The sequence below is a fragment of the Gopherus flavomarginatus genome, chromosome 17, assembly GCF_025201925.1.
Source record: "Gopherus flavomarginatus isolate rGopFla2 chromosome 17, rGopFla2.mat.asm, whole genome shotgun sequence".
Lineage (NCBI taxonomy): Eukaryota > Metazoa > Chordata > Testudines > Testudinidae > Gopherus > Gopherus flavomarginatus.
Window position 1 is genome coordinate 10249247 of NC_066633.1, and position 20332 is coordinate 10269578.

Sequence of the window (20332 nt, forward strand, 5' to 3'; positions counted from 1 at the left end):
ACATATTTTAGCTTGACAGCTGTTGCACACATTTAGCTGGCAAAATGCTAAGCGGTACCTGTCAACAGCAACTTGAGGGTGATTTTCACTGAAAATATCAGAATAAAAGAAACTTCTGGCAGTCTAGCCATAGCATCTGATTTCTGGGACAGTTTTTATTGAAACAGAATGGTTACAATTGGAGAACAAATTATTTGGAGAAATGTGATACTGGTATATTTAGAGTGTCTGTGATGAATCAGTTTGAGTCACATCTTTGATGTAACAAGTTAAGTAACTCATGAGATGGCTTATTGGTCTGCTCCTTTAAGGTGCTCAGCCTCCATTGAAATTAATGAGTTGAAAGCACTCCACGTTTCACAGTAAATGCTGAGCGCTGATTGGACCCTAAGGGACCATGTACCATTCTTTTCTGAGGAATGAAGGCAGAAATATTTTCAGTCATGTGACAAACTCTCTGAATGATGCTCAGAAGGAGTGGATGGAACAAGTCATAGACTTCTTGAACTGGTTTCATTCCTCTCCCTATTGTATTGAATCCATTCTTGACCGATGTCTTCTATTAAACATCCCAGTCTGGCTTGAGCTACAGAAGCCAAATATTTTTTCACCATCCAGGAGAGTGAGTTGGCTTTGAATTGAGTAAAAATAATAGCAAGTATTTTACAGTTTATTAATGTGAAGGCCATGATTCTTTCAATATTTTGTTTTTAAGTAATACTAATAATTACTATTTATACAAGTGTTTCAAAGCACTTTTTTGTCTTCTTCAAGAAATGCTGGAAGTATGCGAACAGAGGTGCTTTTCTGGATCACCATATACAGTAGTAATACTGTGAGCAAAATAAAAGCGTTGAGCTATTGCATGCCAGAGTGAACAAGTAGGGCTAGTGCAATCAGTAAAACAATGGAATAATACTGTGTGAAATTATATATATTTTGCAGCGTCTTAAACGTTATCTCAGCTGGTCATTAAAGACAGCTTCGTTACTCAGTGTTGCTAGCTTTCACTAATTTGTTGCGAATCTCATGTTTTTCTTAAAGGTCATTTTCCTGAAGTCAGGCAGTTGCAAGAGAATCTCATATTTTTAAAGAGAATTTCTAGCCCTCATGGTTGTATAGAAACTCTTGAAAGCACCTTAAAGGTACAGAGACCAAAAGGCAAATAAAAGAACCTCACAATTTTTTAAAGTAAATAAACCTGATTTTTTTTTAAGGTATGACTCATGACTTTTGAATAGTTGGTGTTGACAGTATTGGTTCTGTATCCCATCTGTAAGATAATTCCTGTACAGGAAATTGTGATAATAGAATGACTAACAGTTTTCTATTAGCTCCTATAATAACTGTACTGTGATAATTTCATGCTGGGAATAAGGGACTTTCTAAAAAGCCCATGAAACCAGAATAATAGAGAGAGTAACTGCAAATGGAGTAACAGAACAGAAGACCTGGAATAACCAGATATGATGAAAAGGTGTATTTCCCTCCCCCTTTATTCTGCTCACATTTGACCATGCCATAAAATGAACCTATTATTTTGAAAAGTAGAGAACTGTTATAGAACATTTCATGGTCCTTCTTTTTGAAGCAAGAGTTGCTCTCGTGGAACATTGGGAGATAAATGTGTGAATTGTAAGTGTATATTTTATGCATATATACCACATTTATATGCATTAAATCTCATCCTGTATTCATAAATAGTAATAAATCTGAATTACCCTCAGCCTTGGTTCTGTTCTTCAGAACCTGTGACTAAGGAAACATTTTCCGAGTCTTTTTGGTTCAAAAATGCATTGTGTACAATACAGTGTGTGATGTTTGAAATGTATAAATGAGATTAGACAGGAGTTGCCTATCAGTTTTATTAACTTTGACCCTTTCTCTCATCGTAAAGATGTTTTTTTTTAAAATATTTAATGGGTCCTTATAGGGGTCTGTGTTCCTGGAAGCACAGAATTAGCACACACCTAATTAAGAAAAAGTAACTGAATTACTGGGAATCACCATTCAAGAACATAGTTTGTTTTCTGGAATACTAATTTTAAAAAAATGGTACATACTTTTCTTGTACCTGGCCCCTAAATGTGAAATACACCAGAAGGTCTCTGAATAGTATTACATTTTAAAATGGTAATATTAATAATTCATCTGTAATAGTACTATTTTTGCTCTGTCTTTTGAGCAAGTGGCCAAAATGATGCCATTTGGGTAAAATACCTGTTGTACCACTTTGCACAGAGAGCATAACTCTTCCAGAGTAGTGTCAGCAAGGACAAAATGGCTGAGTTTGCACTGATCATAATAAGATGCAATGAAGAAAAGGGAAGGCAATGTTCCTAGAGCCAGGAAGAGGTCTCCTGCCAAGCTGCCTTTCCCTTTAATTCCATAAACACTGTGCATCTTGCACTCATTGCAAATTCTGGTAGTGGAGATAAAAAACTAAGCCCCTGACGTTTTGAAACGTTGTCTTTCAAACTTGTTGTGTCCCTTTCGTTCATTGATTTCCCATTTAAAAAATTTGTAGGCGAAAAACAAATTTGAGCAAAATTCATTGGTCTAAGATGAGTTGTTAGAGTAATATGATACCCCTCCCTTTCCCTAGCTGAGAGTAGTTCTGCTTTTATTAAAACTGTTATACATCTTTGTCTGTGTCATAGTGCTGTATAAATCACATGGCAAATCGAACAAGTAAATCAGGAAGCTGTTAAAAAAGCAATATGGATGCTCTAAACACTAACATTTAAGTCTTATTGGCCCACTGGATAGCGTAATTCATTTTATAGCCATTTTCAAGGAGATCATTTCAATTGTTTTTGTTTCTTTCATTTTCAGTCACAATACTGTGGAACAGTGGTGTGTAAATGGATTTTATTTTCTGAACATTGTTAGGTTATGCTGAGGAAGCTATGACTTTCTTATGTGGTGGTCATGAGATTAGTTTTCCTAAATTGTAAAATAGCTGACCTTTTCAAGACAAATGTGTAGACACTTTGACAAAACACTGATACAGGGCTACAGATGTGGAAAGAATTCCACTTGGCTAACATTGAATAAATATCTGGTGCTTTTTACTTCAGAATCTGGGATAGGGTGAACTCATTGATCAGGATGACTTAAGAACTGTTAAGGTTAAATTGTTAATTTATCCTTTTCATAATTTGGTTTCACCATAAGGACACCAGTATGTTTATCTAAGAATGTGCCCAGTAAAATGGTCTTCCAGGTTCACATATGTCCTTCACATATGGTCTTTCACTGTCAACTAAAATAAATGCATGGAGAAGACTGGTACTTCAGATTACATTTTTATTTGCAAATTGAGCAGGTGCAAGGAATTGAAACAAAAACGAGATTTTCCTAGTGTAGCCAGTTTCCTGATCCTCTTTTTTAAGGATCCCTGAATCTCTTGGTTTATTGTGTCTGATTTTGTTACTCTTTCACAAATAGTTGTCATATCTTCATTAAAAATCTGTTTATATAGTAAAATATTACTTCTTTGAATTAATGAGCACTATCAGTGAAAATGTGCTTATATTTATAGACCATTGGAATCTAGTTTGTGGGTTGGTTTTTTTTTTTTTTTTTTATTATTATTATTATTATTATTATTATTCTAGTATGGGTCTCTGAAATGTCCAGGTTCACAAATTTATTTTGCATAGAGCAGCAGATTATGGGATCAGTTTTCCTGGCATCTGAAATAAATATTTAAGAGAAATTGGCTGCCTCTATAGCATTTAGGTCAACTTGGACGCAACATACTGTCCTTAATTAGTTTGTATCTGTAGCTTATTAAACACTACAGTTTTTAACATATTGTGGGTTCTGCTTTCAAGACTAAAAGAGTAATCTAGCAGAAATTATAATTTTGGTCACAGGTCATTCATGTAGATAAAGCCTCCTATAAAACTAGCATGGTGACTTCAAATTAAAAAAAAATCAGAATGCTTGGTTGTTAGAGAGAGAGGATGTTCTAGGGTTTTATGAACAATACTGGGTTTCAGGAAATATTGATTCTGTTACTGGCTCACTTGCAGAACTGCTGTTATCTTGGTCAAGTTACTTAGCCTCTGTGGCTTAGTTTCCTTGTCTATAAAATGGGAATATCTACCTTCCTCATGGACCTGTTGTACAGTGTAAATTGTATTTAATATTTATAAAGTACTTGTATGGATGATGCTGTAAAATGCAAAGTATTAGTTGCTGTCTTACTAGCAGCAAGTAGCTGTTGTGTGGGCAAATGGGAGGATTTTTAATTCACTGTCTCTTTGCTCTCTAGTTGCAGTACCATGCAGGGTTAGCGTCTGGCCTTTTGAATCAACAGTCTTTGAAACGTTCTGCCAACCAGATGGGAGTATCTGCAAAACGGAGACCAAAAGCCCAACCTACAACTCTTGTTTTACCACCTCAGTAAGTAGTGGAACATTTTGAGAGAGTTCTTATTGTGTTATGTGTATTATTTTTAAATTAATAATAAAACCTTTTAATATTAAGTGGCTTTTGCTATGGGCTTGCTCTGTGGAGGAGTGAGACCAGTAACTGGATGGGGACTATGGGTATCACGAAAAAAATGTATTGCTGCCTCTCAGTCTCACTGAATGTTACTTTGGACTCTAACAACAAATCTGAATTACAGGAATTCTCCTTTCCAGTTGGCCTTGAAAGTATTTTTTGCAGGATCAGATTGACATTGAAGCAAGATTCTTCATTAACTGATCAGTGACTAGGAGATTTGAGTAGGTCTTTTCAGAAGGTCCTAAAAGACTGGAGCCAAAAAGTCTTTGGTGCTAGTACTTTCCTGACAAATGCCTTTTCTTAGTCCATCTGTTCACCATATGTTAATTTTTCATTGGATTGAAACCTCCTTTACAGGTGACAAGCAACTATGAGGACACCTAGAAAATGTTTATGGAAATAGACAACAGCACTCTAGGCAGTCTGTGTTGTGATGCCAGAAACACTGACACCCACAACTAGTCTTATAAATGAGTAAACTGTTTAAAATATTTAGTTATGTATAAGAAAATTATTATTATAGTAGGAAATGAAGTGTTAAGTGATTATTCCGGGTCCTGAACATCCTTGTAGCTGGTAAAAATGTACTGCTGCCTTTCACATAGAACAGGATCCACTGATGTATAAATATTGTATTACTTCTCTCTTGTCACTGGAGTCAGTGGCACTGAGGCAGTGCTGGACCTAAAGGTAATCCAAGCTTTCTTAAGATAAAATTAAATGAGAGCAAAGTGCAATCAGCAGAGTTTTCTCCTTGTATAGTAACTTTAAACAGCTAGTAATTCAAAAATCTATCAACTGTTGTTTCTCCTTACCAATATATCAATAGCAGGATGGTTAAAAAGGCTGCTTTAGCAAAATTAAATGATGTAGGGCCAAATATCACTCTGTTATATCAATGTAACTGCATTGACTTCAAACTGCAGTGGTAACTTGGGTAGACTTTCATTGAATGTGTGCATTTCTTTGGCAGAGGAGTCAGATTTGTTTGGTAGAGAAAGACAAATTCAATTTTTAATTATGGTTCATGGGCTAGAGTATTGTGTTGCCAATTCTCTCAATTTTATTGTGAGTCTTATGATATTTGTTGTTTTTCCTCATAGCCCCAGCTTCTGAAATCCTATGATTTATGGAAAAATCTCAGCTTCTTGTTGTTGTTTTTTTTTTTTTAATTAAATCATATTTCTAACCTCCTTGGTTGCAGAGGAAAGCCTTAAAATGTGACCAGAGTATATCATGTTTAGAATAGAACCTTAGTGTAGTAACTAAACTTGTAGTTACTGTCATATTATTGTTGTTTGTTCAATACCTTATTGCCACAGTCAGCATCACTCAAGTGGAAAATATACTCACCTTAAGGATCAGCTAGATTTCTGTTCTCTACCACCTCACCTTTTTTCCCCCCTCTTCCTTCTTCATTAACCTTTCTGTTCTCTCTCTCTTTTCACTGTTCTTGTGTGAATTCTCGTTTCTTCTTTCTGAATTTCCTTCCTGCATCAACTTCCAATTCCTAGTCTTACCCTTAGGTTTACCCACTTCTACCCCATTCTGCCACTAAAATAAGCAATGAAAAAGTTAATGTTTACACTTTGGATCATTGGGTTTCAGAATCAACATGCCAGTGAGATTATTGGTAGGCAGGAAGTTCACATCTTGCAGGCTGTCTGCAGATTCAGACAGTACTGCATCTGTTATACTTGATTCATGTTTGAAAGGTTTTCTTCTCAATCATGAGGATTAGAAAGTTTTTTTTTCTTTTTTTCTCTCCAATGGAAGCTGGGTATATGCAGATTCTAAATATTTCCCATGGACCACATAAATTCATCATGAGGGCTGGATCAGGCCCATCGGCTGGATGTCTAACTGCTTTGGCCAGTGGTGAGAACAGAATTGTGGAAAGTTTGAGGTGTCTGATTTGAAAGTTGCAGTTTGAAAATGTGATTCCCTCACCCAGTAAACTTGCTGGCATAGCAATATCATCCTGGGAACATCTCTTATTCAGATTCCTTCCTGCTTGTGATTAGTGATTCAGGGCCAGCAAAATAAATTGCAGCAGTTGAAGGATTATTGAGGTAAAAGGGTACATTATTAATATTTTCCAGTTGGAGTGAGAAAGTTTCCTTTCTGTGCTATCTTTCCAGGTGGTCAAATATTCTCAGTTTTAAAAAAAAAAGAGGGGAAAAAAAGCTTACTCAAATATGTTGCATGTCGGGAGATCAGTGGATGCCTCAGTTGTTGTATGCATATTGTATAACCACATGCTGTGGTGCCATTGCAGACAATCTGCAGTAATTCTGGTTTCTCTAATAGTGAACATATAATTGCATTTCCGTGGATTAAGATGACTACATGTTGTGCTACATTAATTAATCAATATTTGATCTGCTTGTTCTTTCTGATGTTTTTGTATTTGACTGTCCATTGTTATGCTTAATCTGATATCTTGCTTCAAAGTTTAAAAATGGAGTGACAAATGGATTATGTTGTCCCAGTTGTGCTACAATTTCATGGGTATAATGAGTTCTCCCTTCTCATTTTTCCTCATTCCTCATAACAGCAGAAGCAGTATGAGAAGAATCTTCAGCACAAACCAGATGTTTCCTTGAAAAGGCATTTTAGGAAGTGTAGAATTCTTCCCACCACTTTGCTATTATTTATGCTGGGGAAATTCAGATATCTTGTATCTATTGTGTATTTGAATAAATAAGCTTTTTTTTATTTTGACAAATATTCTTGTTTCAGTAAAAATATTAATTTAAGTTGCATGTCTTTAGTAGCATTGTCTGTAGGGATTCAGTAACACTTAAATGTTATTCAGAGCAGTAGCATTGCCTAAAGTTTTTCTTAGTGCAAGGGGAGATAAAACTAGTTTTGCACTTCAGTTTGTTGTTTCAGGGAAGCAAGTCCATGTTGGAACACACAGCAACACAGCTGAGTTTATTGGGCTTATGCAACCTGGTTAAACCAAGCCACAACATTCGTATCAATGATGTTCAAGGCAAGAAGTCTTCCAGGAAGTTGAGTAATTTTTGCAGTCCTCAAAAATGTGTGTCATGGCTGCCCACATTGACATAGTAGACTGTCACTAAAATGCCACCAGAATTCCACAGCACTACAAATTCCATGTCCAGTATGAAACTAGCTCGGAAGGCTCCATTGCCTTTGTGGTAAATCATACCTGGGTTGATGATGCATGGGGTCCGAGACAAGATAATTATTTGTCACTCTCTCTGCAGATAATGAAGCTCTCCATGTATCCTCTACCATAAATCCTTCACCTAGTAAACTTGTCCGCAACTGATGATGCAAGGGCAGACCACCATGTTGTGGATTAAACAAGTCTTTAATTAAGGGTAAATGTGGCATATCACACAATTTCGTCATGAGTTTTGCAACGCTTTCCTCTCTGTGAACACTCGGCAGAGCAGTATTGCAGAGAACCAGTAACCATGGTAGAGCAGTAGATTTAAGTGTCCATGCATCGTGGAATTAAATTGCACACCAGTCATCTTTGTATGAGATGAGCGAGCCTATACTTGAGCGCAATATCCGCCACTGAATAACAGAGCGCCAAGGCTGAAGTGCGTAATGTTTGGGTGTTGGTGCCCCATGTTGTTCCGTCCAATTTTCCGAGCAGGTTGTTGCACATTTTGACCTTAGTTGCTTTCTTTGTAAGATGGTCACAATATGTAAGAGTTCATTCCAATGTGACACCTAGATGGACCAGGCGTGAACTACGCTTTATTCGCTGACCAATGAGAACTATGTTCAGCTCTCTGCCCGCTTGTGCATTATGTATGTGTAAGACACTTGACACAGTCTTATTCCATTTGGTATCAGACACCTCCAATGACAATAATTGGCTGTATCCGTCAGATCTGCATTCAGAACATGCTTAAGTATGTCAAAGGAGTGTGACTGAGTGCCGAAGCATATGTCATCTGCATAAATTGTGAGACCCGGTATATGGTAGGTTATTTGAATATAAGTTGAGTAATCTTAGAGATATTACTTATTCTTGCGGGAGGCCGTTCTTCTGGTGCCTCCAAGCCCTTGTTCTCTCATCAATATGCACACAGAAATTGCAGTTTCTCAAAAACAGAGCCACTGCACATGTTAACCAAGTTGGTTCAGTTCTAGACAATTTCACCAAAAGGCCCATGTGCCAAACCATATTGTATGCCATGGTCAGATCAAGGAAAACTGAACAGTCTTCAGCTTATGTTTGATTAAAAAAAACTGGATTCCAAGTTCTAAGTGCCAGCACTTGATCACATGTACTAGTCATAGTCTATGACTGCGATGAAAACCAGCTTGCTCTGGTGCCAGCATACCTTCCACAGATGGTGAAATTCTTTGCAAAAGCAGATACTCAAGGACCTTTAAAGTAAATGCTTAGAAGTGAAATTGTCTTCAGCTCAAAGGCAAGTGTAGGTCTTTCCCAGGTTTCAGCAAGGCAATGACCATTGCTTGGTGTCAGGCTCTAGGCAGTCTGGATTCCCTCAGAACTCTGTTGAAAAATTGAATGAGCCATTCCTGAGCGCGAGGACCAGATGTTTCATGAATTCAGGTACAGTTCTATCCCGATGCAGTAATCGGTGTCAGACAGAAAAGGAATACCAGGAAAATACTACCCTACAGCTCAGGAAGTAAGATGGATAGTGACATGGATAAAGAATTTTTTGAAGGCCTTTCATGTTGGCATTGTATCTCAAAGGCTAATTATATCCAATTAGTTACATTCCCTTGTGAAGCTGGCAATTCAAAACTTGAGTCTCCCAGATATGGTGGCACAGTGTGTTACAGCACATCACAAATAGCCTAACTATTATAGCGTTTCTAAACTACTTTAGCAAGCTACATTTCAACCAGAACCTATTACACATGTTTTTTTGCCTAGCAACAACATGTTTACTCAATAACGCCTTCAGTCTTTTAAATCCTTTCAGTTCTGAGCTGCATAGCAGAAAGGCTTCTGAATATGCCTCTCTAGTGCAGCTAAATGTAGCTGGTTCAAATATAGAATATTCCATTTATTTGAATAAATATTCATTAGAAAACTGCCAATAGAAAGAAATAGTAATCTAAAATATTTTTTCCTAGTGGAACAAACAATTGCAAGGAAAACAGAATTAACTGGTAGATTTATTCATACTTTTTGACAACATTAATTTGGACTGGGATGGGTTACTCTTAATTACTCTTGAAAGATGTACATATTGAGGCATCAGCATGACATATATATGGCTATAAATTTGACTGTGGATGAGTATTGTCAGAAGTTGAAGGTTTTCTCGTCTGTTTTAAAAGGAGGTACAAACCATCTATTTATTTAGCGAAAGCCCTCATTTATTTCTTATGTGAAAGGACATGTGGGTGTACAAACTTTCAGGAATCCCTAAACTTAAAACGCAGGCTACATACTATATGAAGTGTCATATAAGTGTTGCCAGTTCTTCTTTTGAGTGGTTGCAGATACGTATTCCACTCAAGTGTGTGAAATCCATTTTTTTCTAAATTCCAGGTAAGTACATTTTTTTAAAGGGCTAATCTGTCTCTTCCCTCCTATTAAAGAAACAGCACCACTCTGGGCCCTTAATACAGTGCCAGTTGCTCTCATGGGTCTTCTGTTTGAGCCCTTGGTAACCTGCTATCTGTCCTTTCTTTGCCAGGAAGGCTGCTTTCCTCATAGCCATAAGTCCCCTCAAAGGTGGTGAGTGAGTTTGCAGGCTCTCATGGCAGGACCTCTCTATACAGAATTTTTCAAGGATAAATATGGTGCTAAGGTGGCATCCAAATTTATGTGTAAGTGGTGTCACGGCTTCACCTTAACCAACATATATTAACCTATATTCTATCCTAAACTGCATTTAATACAGAGGAACAGCTCCATCATGTACTGAATGTGAGACCGTGTTTGGCAATTCTCTGTTTAGTCATTTATCTCAATTGTGTCTCTTATGGAGAGCAAGTAAAGGGTTAGTCAGTTTCCATGCACACAGTCTTTAGGTGGATTACTTCCTACAGTACTGCAGCATGTGGAGTACCTCAGTCTACACCACCTCAGAGACTGGCAGCTCATTCAACTAGAGCCAAATCCGCTTTGGTTGCGTTCCTCAGTGCTGTTTCTATATTAGACATTTGCAGAGCAGCTATCTGGTCTTCAGCACATACTTTTACTTCAAGAAGGTGGTTTTACAATCGTTCTTGAGTTAGTCTCTGAGCCCCAACTCCTCCAGTTACAGGTTTTGAATCACCTGAGTGGAATACACATCTGCAACAACTTGAAGGAGAAAAATGTTTACTAACTGTACTGTAATTGTTGCTGTTCAAGATGTGGGTGAAGATGCATATTCCACCACCGTCCCCTTCTACATTGGCATCATTAGCCTTGGATTCTGGTGTGAAGGAAGAGAGGTGGGTCAGGGAGGCACTGCCCTTATATAGCCATGGGAAGGTCTGTGGGCCTGAAAGGCATGAGTTTCAGCTGGACAGGTGCTGTTAAGCAGTTACCGGAGTTTGATGTGCTTGGTGTATGAACCCCTGAGTGGTATACACCTCTACACCTACATCTCAATGAACAATAATTACTGTGCAGGTAAGTAACTGCTTTTGCTCTGTTATTGTTGAGTCTTGACAAGAGCCCTCTAGTGTTGTTGCTTTCAAGTAGCAGATTTCTTTAGCAGTTGAATGGGAGGGGGAAGAATGTTATGATGGTGGTCCATCTTTCTCTTCTGATAGTAGAGATCTACAAAAGAAAACACGATTAGAGTGATAGCAGCAAAGAGTCTTGTGGCACCTTATAGACCAACCTTAGTCTGATCTGTAAAAGCAGGACTCTTTGCTGCTTTTACAGATCCAGATAAACACGGCTATCCTCTCATACATAGCTAGTGACTGTGCTTCTTTCTCCCCTCCTTCAGTTCTAACGGGATTTCTCCTTCGTTCCACTGGAGACATATTTAACTTAACAAACTTCTTGTATTTTTCCTTCCTTCTGCTGAAGAAATTAAGGACCTGATTTCCAGAGGTGCTGAAACACCTTCAACCCCATGAAGACAATGGAAGTTAGATGTACCCAGGACCTTTGAAAACCAGGACCACAACACTCGTTTTTAAAAATCTACCAGGAACAGTGACTCTTGTATTATTTCTTTTGGCATTATATGTTGAAAGTAAATTTTCACTCATTAAATTGGTTCCAAGGATCCCTACTCCTGGAATCCAACAACGTCATAGCTACGGCGGGATTTCCAGTACGCGAAAGCAGTCTTAGGAAGGTGCTCCATGCCAAGCACAGCCCTTCTGAGAGCACAGCAGACTATCAGATGTGTTACTGCACAGCTGAGAAACAAGATCAGCATCAAACACTGTGATATGGTGAAGAGAGAAACAGGGTTGGTAACCACAGTGAGCTCACTGTTCTTTATTCTTGGAGGTATTACTTTTGTGCAAACACAGGATGGTCTCTAGTATTAATGAGGATTTTTTTAGGCGGTATCAAATAAAGACTAGACCCAATAGTTTGTTTAGCTTTATAGATAGTGGTTTTTCAGTACTTCAGTTCAGTTTTTCCTAGAACGAAACAGTATCTAAAGTTTAAACTATTCTCTAGTATAGTGTTGTGGATTCTCACCACTTTGTATGTTTAGGGTTCTTCCATTATGACATTCATTGTATTGGGAAAATAGGTTTTTATGCTCAGACCTCTCTGGCTCATGTTCAATTGACAGAAAGGTCTGAGTATAAATGAGGAGTAAAGTTTTTTTATTTGTTGTTGTTTCGATGTGTGGTATCTTTTTTTGTTGTTTTTTGTTTTGCTTTAGGGCTTTTTGCTTACACTGGAATATAAATGCTACCAATATATTTCCTAAACTGACAAAGAAAACATCTGAACTAAGTGAGTGAAAGTTTCTCTGAATCTAAATTTAGGCCTTTAATCACTTTGTATGAAACAGGACAGGAAAAGGACTCATTAAATAGAAAATGTACTGGTACCAAGAGAGAGAGTGGGTCAAGTGAAATTAGTTTGATCTCTTAATAAGTCAGAAAAGTTTCTTTACTGAATAGCTCACCAACAGAGTATTATTCCTTGGGTCTCCCAGTCTTGGAAGCACTGGTTCATGTTTCTGGATTTAATATCTGGGTTATTTGCAGTGGGTGTCATTGGAGGGAAAAGAACTCATCTCATCTCTAGTTCTATCCTACACCCATAGAGTGGCCTTGGTAAAGGATATATGTAAATTTTTGGAAGGATGTTTTTTTTCTTAATGCATGGTTATAGTCTAGAGATGTCTACAGTGCTGCAATTTTTTGTTCCAATTAAAGACCTAGTGTGGTCGGGTAGAGTGCCGCCAGTCCACCACAAGTACCACAGAAATATTTGGAAGAGCAAGTCAGTTTGCCTGTTAAGGGTCGTACAAGAATCTGTACTCACTCTTGATCTTTTCTTATTCCATATATATTCAAAAACATTCTGTGTATTCAAAAAACAGAATATTATTTTAAAAATGAGTACAAAAGAATGTCCAAGCAGTAAACATTTCATTATTTTTAGGGCCAGAAGAGACCATTATGATCATGAAGTCTGACGTTTTAATTATAAGTCCACAAAATTACTTCCAGTAATTCCGGACAAACTCAATAATTTCAGATTCCCAGCTAATTGACAGTTAGTTTATAAATCTTTGGGAAAGGGACATTTATAATGGAAGTCCCTTACATAACCCTAATAGTATGAATGGTACTCCAACACTTATTACATCATTCTATAAAGAGCAGTCTGGTGTTTAGTCTCAAATTTTAACTTTTGGAAAGGTTTACTTTAAAACTATTCAAGAAAGAAAGAGCTAGAAGTCTGTGGCAGTAACTTTGTGCTTTCTGTTTGGAAAAGTCATCCAGAGTTCCTTGTACAATTCTAAAGTTCTGCTTTGCCCTACTGTCAGGGCTGTATAAGTGACAATATCATTAAATACCAGAGAGATGATATGCATAAAGAAATAATCCTCAAGCCTATGTCTGTACTTCTCTCCAGAAGAGTTAAAAGTTGAGATTGTAATTAAAGATTAAAGCACTGTCTGCATTCTGGAACATAGAGATAACTTTTTTACATGGAAGGGGAATGCATTAATAAGGAAGAGATCAGTTTCAATAAACTTTCAATACTAGGAGCTCAATTAATATCCTCAGTCAGTTTTAGTTTCTCACAATATTCCTTTAGCTTTACCCTTGCAAGTCAGTGCAACCAGAACCGTAAAAAGACTATGTGCACTGCTTCCAATTCAGTGACTCTCGTGCTTCCTAAATAATCTTTTTTATATGAAAAAGATTAAAAGTTAGGTACTTATAGTGCCAAGACAGCAGTGATTTACATGGAAAGGTTTGTTACGTTTCAGTATATAAATCTTGCACTATGTAGCTATGTTATTACCTAATATTGGTCTCTTCATGGAGTATCCATGGTTGGATCATGTCAAACTTTTTTCTCATCTCTTTGGTAAACTAATTAAAAGAGATTCCTTAAGATGGTGTTGAGTGGAGCTATTTTGTGTAAGTTGCAGTGCAGTACCATAGGATGAGGGCACTTTATTAATCATTAATTGGCATGCTGATATATGTGTATTCAAAAAATATTGTGCACTTTCATGATAAAATTCTGGTAATTGTATTCCTAAAAACACTCTGCCGAAGCCTGAATAGAAAGTGACTGCAACCATTTCTGTGCTGACTATTTTGCTTCATAACTTGTTAAATACTTTTACTTTCACCAAGAGAGCTGTTATAGCCAATGGGTTTGCACGTTTTTATCAGAGCATTATAATAAAATAGTAATTGTGTTAAATATTTTTCACTTGCTTTTGAAATAAGATCTGCAAGTGCTTTGACAAATAGACTGAAATATTTCTAGTTTCCCCAGGCTTTTGTGAGTACCAGATTGTCTACATACTCACGTACAGGGCAGCCATGGCTGTGACATGGGCAGTGTAGACATGTGTTATCACCAGGGGAGAGCTTCCTACTGGCGATTTAAAAAACCCCCCACCCTTGAAAGCGGGGGGTAGCTATTGCTCTAGCGATAAAGTGCTGTTTATACTGGCGCTTTTCAGTGCTAAAACTTTTGTTGGCTCGGGGGGTGTTAACACCCCTGAACGACAAAAGTTTTAGTGCTGAAAGTGGCTGAAAGGCTGTTTTGAATTGGCATTGTAGGCTTTTACTGGGCTAGAGAAAGGTCTGACCACTGGATGCATAGAGAGCAGAACTATGAGTTTAAAATGTTGATGTGTCCTATAGACTTTCTAGTTGGTAGGCATGCATGTATGTAGGAGTAATTCCATATATGTGACCTTTCGGGGGGGAGGGGCGTAGACGACAGGGAAAAAAGTCAGGAATTTCAGCCTTTTGTCCAGTCTGTATACTACAGTGCAAATGGAACAAAGGTATTTCCTCACTGATCATGCTTATTTGACATCTACATCTTTCAGTAGTCAGAAGCTAATATACACATACCTTCACTAGTGTATCTTTGTCATTGATTTCATACTTGTTAAATCTTGGAAATATCACTGGTATGTACAGATAGTTTTAGTGATTAGAGATGGTGGCCCTCTAAATTAGGGTTTGTAATTAAATGTACGTGGTTGAGTACTTCCGTTTATTACGGGAATCCAAGAATTACATTTGAAAGTTATATTTTATTTCTTTAAAGGAAAACCACAATAATGATATGCTAACCCTGCTCAGAGAACAGTGGGTCACTAACGCGAATACTTCTCCAAGTGCTGAAATATAATAAAGAATTATTAACAAGCAGACAGCTACCATTATGATAGTTCATGAAGTAAAGTAGAAATTAGTACTGACAATTTTTGAGTGCCATTAGCAACCACGAAATGAGCATTTAAGTTTTGAGGTAAATTCTATATTCTTTGGTCCTATCCTGTGAAATCAACTTTGTCAAATTGTCTTAGGTAAAGGTTTTAAACTTTTTCCTAGAGCAGGACCAGATCTTATTAGAAAACCACGCCTCTTCCCTTCTGGCTCTGTGGCTGCGCTGCCTCTCCTTGCTCCCTCTGTTGGGGAGAGGGGCTGTGTCCCACCTCTCCCTCTCTGTACAGGTCATAAGCTGACCCCGCTCTGGTGTGCTTCCTTTTTACTAAAAAAATTCAGCTTATGAATGAGAATAAGGTACTTTGTTTCGCAGTAAAGAGAGTAAGTTTTGAAATCAGCTGTACTTGGTTTGTCATATAAAATGCAAGTGTTTTTTCTACTATGGTTCAGACTCATCGTTTAACTCTGAAATCACACCCATGACTTGTGCAACGTAGAGACATCTGAGAGACAGAAGGAGTTTGGTTTTTTGATCTCAGAGACTGAAGGTCATCGACTATCCTTTTTCAGTTAAGACTGTGTTAATTTTTTTTGTCAAGGCCTACCTTGATTTTAGATGGCTATAACATGCCTTTAAAGAACAGATGTGAAATAATAGAAAATAGGTGTTCCAGTTTAAAAAAATTGCAAAACATTAGAAAAATATACTGTATATGGAACAGTCTTGCACTGGCTGATAAGGACTCCGTGGGTATGTTACACAGCAAAGAAAACCCACCAACTGCCCTGTGCCAGCGAACTCAGGCTCGCGGGCCTCAAGTTATGGGGCTGTTCATTGCTTGTAGACTTCTGGGCTTGGCTGGAGAGTCCAGGAATCTGAGGCTGGCAAGCAGTGAAACTGCCAGTAGTCTGAGCCCAGCAAGTCCGAGTTGACTGGCAACAGGCTAGCTGTGGGTTTTTCTTTGCTGTGTAGACTTACCTTGTGACCAAGTAAGCTTCTCCATCCACTGACCTCTGAGTTTAGGTATCATGTTTTTGACATAACACTCCATATTCTTTATGAAATTATTGCTTATGTTATAGATATGACATAACTGACATACTTTATGCAAGATGGCTCATGTAAGATATCATCGGAAAGGATATGATTTACTGAATGGGATTATACCACTTGTACTCATGTCATTTTGTGTATCTAAAGTTAGGAATATGGACTATGTAAAACAATTACAACTGGGTGTGTATTGGGGAAGACACCACAAGACAAACTGGCCATTCGATTGATGGGCCATTCGAAAAGGAAACAACAACGATGTGAAGATACTAATCTCTCTCCCTCCTGGGAGGCTTCCTGGCGTAATTGTTGGCACTATTAAGGGCACGTCTTCATAGGCAATGTTAAAGCACTGCAGTGACTGTGCTTTAATGGGCTTGTGTAGTAGCAGCATAGCGCTGGGAGAGAGTTCTTAAAGTGACTCTAAAAAACCCACACCTCCACCAGGGTTGTAGCTACCAGCACTCGAAGGCAGAGCTACCAGGGCTATAGCACTGTTTACACTGGCAACTTTACAGCATGAAACTGCACGTGCTCAGGGGGGTGTTTTTTCACACCCCTGAGTGAGAAAGTTGCAGTGCTGTAAAGTGCCCAGTGTAACAAGCCCTAAGTCAGTGGTCTTGTCATCTAATGCTAAACATTATCTTGCACCTTCTGTAACTTTTCACTAAAAGGGATGGGGGGGTGGTTGTCAAGTTTGGGAAACAAAGGATTCTTGCCTATGTAAACCTTATTTCAGGGTGGGGAGGAGGCAGACAAGGCTCTACTCCATGGCATGTCTGCCCAAGAAGAATGATGCTAAAAGAAACCTGAAGGGGCAGGTTTAAGGAGGAAGATCCAGATGAGACAGGTCCAGTACTGAAAAGAAATATAACTGGAGCTCTAAGCTACAGAAACTGGGGGCAGGGATAGCTCAGTGGTTTGAGCATTGGCCTGCTAAACCCAGGGTTGTGAGTTCAAATCCTTGAGGGGGACCATTTAGGGATTGGGGCAAAAATCTGTCTGGGGATTGGCCCTGCTTTGAGCAGGGGGTTGGACTAGATGACCTCCTGAGGTTCCTTCCAATGCTGATATCCTGTGAAACTGCAACCTGCCTAAAATAACATTTAGGGTAAGCAATTACATTTTGTAACCATTTTTAAAGTATATTGAGCTTAGCTGGCATATTTTGTTTTACCTGCTCAGTAATCTGCTTTGTTCTGTGTTATTCTTCTATAATTCACTTAAAATTACCTTTTATAGTTAATAAACTTATTTCTTGTTTATAATATAACCCAGTTTGTGCAATTCGTAATTTTTGTTGGAGGTGGGGAGGAGGGAAGAGGCTGTGCATATCTTCCTCTACATTGAGAGAGGAGGCGGATTTCATAATATCCCTTTGGGTCTGTACCCAAGGAGATGGACACCTTAGTGCTGAGGCAAGTCCCTTAAGCTGAGTCTTCCCAGAGCTGATCTCAGTGTCTATGTCATTCTGCAGTTAGATGTGGCCCCTGCCTGTGTGTGTGCTGGAGGAGGTTTAATAGCAAATAGCTCAGCAAAACATGTAAAAAGGGTGCCAGGCTGCAGAACAGGAGGGCTCAGTGTATCTCAGCCACATCAGGTGGCATCTACAGGGGGAAAACCCGTCACATCGTTGTTATCCTATCAAATCTAATTTTCACTGGTAATCCACAAACCCAAATTCTGGCAAAAATTTGGCTGTATCAGTCCACTTTTCAGCTGAGATTTAGAGCCGGATTGTGGTGGCCTTTACCTAACGGAGAATTGGGAATGGGATGGGGGGCAAGGAGACGGAGACAGCTTCTTGTATGCTCTTTGGATGTAGTCTTACCCCCAAGGGGATCAAGAGAGACAGCAAAGGGCTGGGAGGATATTGCATTCTTCAAGGGACACAGAAGAAATGCACACTCTGCAATACAGGGAACTCTGAGATTAATTCTGCCTCCCCGACCTTTCCCAGGTGTAATGTAGAGCCAAAGCGCTATGTACTCTGGACCATGTGCCAATTACTCAGTCAAACTCATATAACAGCATGACAGAAATGATATATCATTATTTCAAGCTTGGTTTTCTACACTGTATATACAAAACTGCATTATGTTTACTAGGATAATACGGAGTACTGGCATAAAACAAAATGTATGTGTGGCAAACTAAGTATTTGATGATTATTAAATATGGTAATTCCTAATAGTCTGAACCAGTAGATTTTTTTATGTACTCAGTTGCATATTATTGAGTCAGGACAATCCATAGTTAAGATTTCAAGAATCCGTCTTCTAGAAAGCATTATTTCAATTCCTCTTGACTTTCCTGAAATAAAAATACAAGCTTTTTTGCATAACATTTCTAATGCTTAGTCTCAAACCAAAGGAGAGAATTTTTTTATTGAAGGTTGAAAAAATAAAATCAGAAAAGAATCATTTGAATGTTAGAATTGTGTTAGAGAGAGAGGACAGTCATTTTTGGCATCTGGTACGAAACAAGTAGTTGCTTTAGAAAATGTAAACTTTTTTCATATTTTAACTGTCAGAGAAGTCACGTTCTGTTTGAAGGTGTTGAAAACATCCAGGTACAGTTTTAAAAAAATTAATGTCATTTATTATATGTCTGCGGTAAGATTTAGCCCAGTGCTCATCACCTACTATGTGCATCTGTGTGTATGTCTTCAGGAGAATGCACCACATCCCATTCAGAGCTGAGTGAACTGCCAAGGAGGGTGCAAGATCCAAATAGGAATCTTATCACAATGAATGATTCTGTAAGGGAGCAATTCCCTAAACCTTCTATATGCTGGCTCGGAAGTTGATCCCAAGTGTCTGTCTCACCTCATGAGTGGCTGGAAGAAAAGAGGAAGTAATTTTCTGCTTTGCTGTTCTATGCAGCTTTAGGAAGTATGATTTTTTTATTCAAATCTTGATCTAATATAATGTGTTGATGTATTTTGCCCAGCAGGAGTCTGTGTAATAATCTTTATTTGTGACTCCAGAACAATGCTGATTTTTTTCTACTCCCATTTAAGAATTGCACACTGTACATTTTTTACAAAAGGCAATTACAAAAAACCAGCAGGATGATCAACACAGGATTGACCAAAGAGAAGGTTGACTATTCAACCCCAAATGTTGCTATGATAGTCATTTATATTTGTAAATATGACAAAAAGGCTTAGAGAGCTAGAAGTTCTTTAGTTCAATTAAATATAGAAACTCTATTAAGATACGTAGAATTTCACTGCATATTATAACCTGCTCAAAATATTAGCATTGCCTCTCTACTCTTCAACTATTTCATAGCAGGCAGCAGGTTAATGAAGGGCTCACATTATTGTAAAATAATTAATGAAATCTGTGTGTGATGTGAGATGCATATAAAAATAACTGAGTTTTACAATTTGTATTTGCTAGTATGTTATATTGCGGGATCGCCAATCACTAGTTGTTATGCAGTATTATAAAGTAAAAATAAAGTAGTATTTTTGCTAACTTGTAAAATGCAGTAAATCACAATGGATCTCCTGATACATTAGTGCAAATTAGCAAAGTGCTATTGCTTAGTGTAAGGGTACGAGACTCAACGCCACGGGCCGTTCCCAATGGTTGTTCAGCTTTTCATCCTCTGGTGTGCCCTCTGTCGGCCGATGCTCACACCTTTCGCTGCCCCCGTCTCCCTTCCAGACCCCAGTGCCCCTTTCTCTTGGGGGCTGCCCCCTGGCAGTACCCCCATGGTTTCTGGGTCTCCCCACCCAGGGGAACTCCACCCACTATCCCCATGTCGCCTCAGTAGAAGGTTACTGCCAGTCACTATCTAGGCCCCTGTTCACTGGGGCAGATGCAGTGTAAAAGCCACTCATTCACAGGCAAGAAGGGTTGGGACCTGCTGCCTCCATCTACTGTTTTGCTCCCCCCTGCAACCCCAGTACCTCTTTGGCCT

At 38.3% G+C, this 20332-nt stretch overlaps 1 protein-coding gene across 3 annotated transcripts in view; it reads left to right on the plus strand.

Annotated features, from left to right (window-relative positions):
- MED27 (mediator complex subunit 27) overlaps window positions 1-20332 on the plus strand; it is a 172233-nt gene that overhangs the window by 56737 nt on the left and 95164 nt on the right. For 2 of the 3 annotated variants that reach the window (XM_050926646.1, XM_050926647.1), the window contains exon 3: window positions 4283-4413. In XM_050926646.1, coding sequence (XP_050782603.1) covers window positions 4283-4413 — 131 coding nt within the window. Of the gene's footprint in view, window positions 1-4282; window positions 4414-7075; window positions 7278-20332 lie in introns of those variants that run through there. The other variant, XM_050926648.1, reaches the window with a different exon arrangement.